The sequence below is a fragment of the Photinus pyralis genome, unplaced genomic scaffold (genome assembly GCF_008802855.1).
Source record: "Photinus pyralis isolate 1611_PpyrPB1 unplaced genomic scaffold, Ppyr1.3 Ppyr1.4_LG7, whole genome shotgun sequence".
Taxonomy (NCBI): Eukaryota; Metazoa; Arthropoda; class Insecta; order Coleoptera; family Lampyridae; genus Photinus; species Photinus pyralis.
Genome location: NW_022170738.1, coordinates 5,545,876 through 5,552,217, shown reverse-complemented (window position 1 = coordinate 5,552,217; position 6,342 = coordinate 5,545,876). Strand labels below are relative to the sequence as shown.

General features: G+C 37.1%; 1 protein-coding gene across 1 annotated transcript; it reads right to left on the bottom strand.

Moving 5' to 3' along the window:
• Positions 1-3,670: 3,670 nt before the first annotated feature.
• On the bottom strand, positions 3,671-4,784 carry LOC116175549. Its single transcript, XM_031493714.1, has 2 exons — positions 4,105-4,784; positions 3,671-4,053 (listed from the first exon to the last, which is right to left on the bottom strand). Exons 1-2 carry the CDS (start codon positions 4,631-4,633, stop codon positions 3,671-3,673), a joined length of 912 nt encoding a protein of 303 aa, XP_031349574.1. The 5' UTR covers positions 4,634-4,784.
• Between the last annotated feature and the right edge of the window lie 1,558 nt (positions 4,785-6,342).

Here is a 6,342-nt window from a genome sequence, read left to right as displayed (position 1 = left end):
TATGTGTTTTGCTTTGTCCTTCTTTATTATGCAACCCACTCCTTCCCTAGCTCTGTTACTATGTTGCACTCCGCTGTATATGAAGAGATGTCCACTATCTAGTACTATCTCTCCAGTTCCTTTCTTCTTAGTTTCAGTTATTCCTAAAATGTCTAAATCTGCTTTCTCAAATTCCTCCTCTAATTCTTTTTCCTTATCCATTATGCTTCTAACGTTCCAAGTACCAATTTTTAGAATGTAATAATTGTCCGTGCCTTTTGATTCGTTTGCCGATTCCATTGCCTTGTCCGTCGTTATGTTCCTGCTCCCTGGAGATCCTACCCGTTTTTTGTCTGAGCGTCCTCTTCGACAAGCCGATCTAGTTGTAGATCCCACCTCCAATTCTTACCGTTAATAGTCATTCTTTGGTAACTGGTCCTTACACGATTTCCTTTCTGTCTTTCCTCTCTTGCTCTGTTCCTGATTTCCGATTGTATTCTCCCTTCCTCTTTGGTAAGGTCGTTTTCTATGTAGATTTTTGCTTGGCCTAAAACTTTCTTTTTTTTCATGATTTCCAGTTTATCCTCCCAATTTTCTAGTTCTACGCATAGTATTGGAAAATCATCTTTTGTTGGAATTTTTCTCACTTGCCTGATGTGGGGAGTTGCATCCAGTTTGGTGCTCAAGAATGTTTCCGTTTCTTCTTTAGCTCTTCCTGCGTTCGTTTTTAGTCCTTTTATTATTATATTGTTCTTTCTGTCTCTTTTCTCTCTGTGTTCTACAATATGCTCCAGTTTTGCTATACGGTCGCTTAATACTTTTCTTTCTTTCTGCCATTCTATTTCTTTTTGTTGGAACTCTGCCCTTAGTTTTGCAACTAATTCATTATTAATTTTGATACCTTCCATTAATTCATCTTTATTATTTTGCATATCCTCCTTTATTTCACACCTCATGGAGTTAATGAGGTCTTTTATTTCTTCCATCTCGTTCTCTGTAGGTTTTCTTTGCTCTTCCCTTGAAGGGCTACGCGAAGTTTTCTTACTCCTTTGGGATGGGTCCGGCGAAGCTTTATTTCTTTTCCTTTTATAATTGGCATCTACCGTTTCTCCAAGATCGCTACTCATTTATTTCAGCGCTGAGTTATTGTGCCTTTACCGCTAGTTACACCACTAGCTTTAATCTAAATTAGCTAATGATATTTGTACCTAACAATAAATTCCTGTCATTAAGCCTTATAATTGGTGTAGGTTTTTAGATTCAGTTTTCAAAACAAAATGCAGATCACTTAATGTGCCTAGGTTATCTTTTAGCGCGTTATTTAGAATCCGACCGCGTCCGTGTCGCAACCCAGACGTCTAACGCACAGTTACGCCACTGCCTTACTCAATTCTTTCAGTGACCCGCCTGGCGTACGTTCAGCCCCCCTTGGGGTCCCCCCCCCCCCGGAAAAAGGGGTTTTTCGGGGGCGGGGGGGTGGGGAAAATGTTTCCGCGCCGCCTGCTATCACACGTACGTTCGTGCGCAATGTCCTTGCCGTGTTACGTTTACGAATTTTCCCGACCTTAATCACTTATCCTCCAAATAAATTACCAGAATTTTCCTACCTTTATTCCGATTTCCCTGTTTTTTTTTCTGTTGGAAATGAATACACCTCTCTCCGCTTTATCCTTACAAACATACTAAACTGGTAATTTAACTGTTTTACTATCACTCGTTATCACCGGTTTAATTCTCACGCGTTGAACAGGCCCCGTGTGTTCGGTTACCTAACCGCACGGATTTTCGTGTGGCTCTGAATTAATTTCTGGATGACTTTTTCCTAAATGAATATTGAATCCTCTTTGCGATTGAAAAATTCTGTCACATTCATTACATTTATAACTTTGACAAGCACTGGTGTCAAACAAAATATTGTCTTCTTTGTCCAAATAATTGTTTTTAGAAGGCCCAGCATCAAGCAAATCTTGTGAACAGATATTGAAGTTCTTAATTGAGGATGTAGTAGACGGATATGTATATTTTCTTGTATATTTACTTGTAAATCGAACTTTTTCTTCAGAAGAAAAAACACTGTCAGTATCTGACATTTCAAATTAAATTTTTATATATTGGCATCTCCATTAATCCATAGACTACTATTTAAAAACCATAAAAAATAAGGTCTTTATTTTTGTATCATGGCTGAAATTAAAAAAATATAGATTGTGATACAACAATGTTATCAACAAAAAGAATGCAAAAAAACACGTTAAGATATACAGGGTGTTGCATTTAACAAATACTAACTTTGGATCAAATCCTAAAACAGGTGGTCAAACAATTTGTTTGACAACTGGATCCTACGTAAAAATATCTATATCAAGCAGGGTAGGGTAGGTAGTAAGATTTATGACACATTACCAAAAGTCTTCCAGAAACGAATAATAGTTCTGTTAATGGCATTAAAAGTTCCACAAAAAAGTGCCACAGGGTCGTGGAAACCGAAGTCTCTATCTAAACAAAAACCGCTGAGATACACAGCGGTCTCAACCAAAATAGAACACACGGTACATAATTTTTTGCATGCTCTAAGAATTTTTTTAACCTTTGACACTGGCCCATGGGTGTTTCTCTAACTTGTGGCTCATCTGTGGACCAAATTTGAACTTTATGTTAAAGAGTTGTTCAGTTATCTTGCAAACGGTCCGAAAAATGGATGGAGGGAACGTACTTTCAGATTTTTTAACTTGATAAAGTAGATGCTGGCAATACTCGCACTCTTTAATAACTGAACAAATACTGAAGAACGTCAAAAGGCTAAAAGGTAATCCTTGTGAAATATCAGGTATGTTGTATGAAAAAATACCAGGTTTTTGATCTCTCATTCTGGTGATTCTTTGGTAGTCATAAAGATTGTATTTTGTGATTAATGAACTAAGAGTACGAGTATTTGACGTCAATGTATAATCTGTATCTTTTGCATATGACGAGGTTTCCAAAAATATGTGATAGTGGATAGATAAAAACAGGAGATGATTGTTCAGCAAAATGCCAGTTAAATAAGTAAACAAAAAAATGCTTATTTTCATTTTCCTAGCATTTCTCTTTCCAATTTAATAAAACATTGAGCCCTGTATTCGATCCCTTATGTAGATATCGTTCTCATAATGTATAGGTAACTATTTCCTTTTCAAATTAGTTTCATTTCGTTGCTATCCATTATACCTACTACAAAAATCACTACACTTTGCACCTGCTTTTCCATATGGATCTACCTATATAATTAAAGGTGACACTTACAGCAAAGTTACACTTTGCATTTAGTACCTAGTAGTAAAAAAGGGGACGTAGTAAAAATAAATCTTATTAATTCCTCTCTCTTCGTCCTCGATAATATTACAAATCGGCGGTTTTTTTTTGTTTTGGGATTTTATTACCGACGATTGTAGTAAATTTTCGCATCATTTCGGCAATAACATTAATTTTATGCTAAACAACGTAATTAGAGGCAATAATAAGGTTCTCGAAGGCGCGTAATTAAATGAAATATAATTGGACTCCTTTCTTTTAACCGATTAACCTAAAAATCAGCTTCTATGCAATAAAAGATTTGGAGAAGATCGTCCTGCGTAGTGTCAGATAACCACGTGGGTGTTTTAATATGCACTCGTATGCCATAAGCGGACTGAGCCGGTGAGAAATCTACACACTAAGAATCAACGTACCCTTCTGATATATCCGGTCCGTGTCCATAGTACTCAAAGCCAATGTCGTAAGACTGATGGGGATCATGTGGCGGATGATGCTCCGTGGGAAGGTGATGGTGAAGCGGTGGTACGTGATGAAGATGAGATATTTGATGATGGTGGTGATGGAACTTCGTTAAGCTATTTGTATGGTCAACATACGGGCAAAGCTTGAATAGGTGAGATAGAAATGGAAAGAAGAATAATAGAATTTTAACCAACACTTTCTTTGCAACCGCTACACCGGCCACCAAAGGAAGGAAGAATAAGAATTTGATAAGAAGCAACGCGATCACCAACACGATGGCTAGTAGGGCATGCATCAGTTTTTCGCCAATGAATTTTTCTGAAATGAGTAATGCGTTAGTCACAATTTACATACATAGTGATTGCATACTTATTTTCTTAAAGAAGATCCTCGGACTTCCCAGCTCTTTCCTTACAACCTTTGGGATTAACTCAAGTTTAGTAATCAAACCGGACCCGTCTACACTTCTCGGCGATATTTCGAGAGTTGACCCTTCGAACATCAGTTCGGGCATTTGAATTTGCACATTGTGGGTCAATATGAACCGTAATACTTTATTTCCGATTTCTTCGGCACGATCGCGTCTCGCAAGGGTAACATTGTCACCATCGAAACTTGCATTGTTTTTCGTAAATGTGACGAACCCGTTTAATTCGTAATTGTCTGCACGATCTAAAACATCATTGAGGTGGTCGTAAAGTGTCTTTTGTATACAAGTAATCGAAGGCACTTTGCAGTTACGCATTAGCGAATCAAACAGTCGGTCGTCGCTCGAAAATTTGGACCGCATTTCCGGAATTCCTTCCTCAGATGCATTCTTTAACGAGCACACTAACCGTACGCTTATAAAATATACTAGGAGGACACCTCCCAGACGCTGGCGAGGCCACCAACGCATGTCTTTTCACTTGGGTATAATATTCGTTCATCTATTATTTAAAACACAGCACCAAACAGCATTTGCTCAACTGAAACATCTCGCAAACGCTCGACTCGAATATAAGAAACTGGACCGCGTATTCAGGGCATGCACACCGACGTTCTTCAGATGGTTAACACCACGTGAATGTGAGACTAAAACCAACACCGAGTTATCATAAGATGACACACTTATTGAACGGTGAATACCCCTACCCATTTACCTTTTTTACTAACGCATAAATCTTGAATTTTAGTTGAAATATGGTTCATTTTTGATGGCTTTATATTAAAATTTGCGTTTTTATTTTTTAAACTACCTAAATTAGCCATCAATGTTCTTGAGATAAGTGAGCACTTAAGATTGTTGTTGCTGCTGAATAATTGTACACTCTAATTCACCCACGGTGTTTGCGGCCCAAAATGTGTTATATGGTGCTCAATTTTACATAGTGGGATTTACGTAAATTATTGTGCTTTAAATCAGTTAATGATATACTCTTCGATGCGTTTTACAGCATTTTTATGCTTTTTACTAGTCTTCACAAACGGATGACGAGGAGAGAGTTGGTTAATTCAAGACAATAATAACGTTCTTCGCGTAATTCCTGTACAACGCTTTTCATTTCGGTATTATATACCTATCATAACATTTTACTTGTGTAGTGTTGTTTTGTACCCTATGGTCAACGTTGGTAACGGATATTTCCTTCTCGGTACCTTTTTGTTTGATATTCAAAAATTACCTTGTGTTGTTAGAGCTGCAATTTTTTATCATTGAAAAAGTTATGACCCAGGACAGACCGAGAAATGGCGAAAGCACCAACTAAACTGTGAGGACGTTCGATGGTGCGAAATAAATATACAGGAACAAGAATATTCCAATTGTTTCTAATTCGCTTTGATTCAGTGAAAGAATGTATTTCCTTGATGGCATCCCGTGATCGCCTTAACTGCTGATGTCAGTTGAATCCTTGCCCCTCAAAGGGTGCTATTTTCTCTTCTCATTTTCTTAAGAATTAATTTTGGTCATTTTGATTCATAGAGAAGCTACTTTTTAAAGAGTTTCTAAAATTATATTCTCTTTTTTTCTCTTCACGAGGGTACGATATTGGGTTATCCTTTCTGATTTTGTAAACATTTTTCTAAAACTCCTACCCCCACAGGTGTGAAAAAATTCTGTTGTCGAATATGCAATTAGTTTTTGAAAATGAATTGACTGGAATTCTTGGCTGGAGTGAAAGTGATCCGAATTTCAAGAAATTTCCTGTGCATGGTCCTTGGGTATTTAATAAAAAAATTGTAAAACAATTTTTCAATACGAACTTTGAAACAGAAGGTATGCGCATCAAAATGTTGCTACTTCGAGAAAGGCATTAGTGCGTATGTAATTGGAAATGAGAAAAGCTAATAGATACCAGATGCTTATGTCTCTAATAATGGTACGGAAGATGATTATGGATTTAATTAATTGAAACAGACAATATTGATTTAACCACAACCATCTATATTTACAAGCCGTGCTGAGAGTTATGGCAACACTGCAGCGAGGGCCGATTTCCTAATTCAACTTGGCAGATTTCAGGTGTATTTTAAATGTGTTTTGGGTATAATATTCCTATTTACCTGTTTTAACACAGTGAAATTGCGACTATTTGCGTTACTCCGTATTGAATCAACAGAAATTAT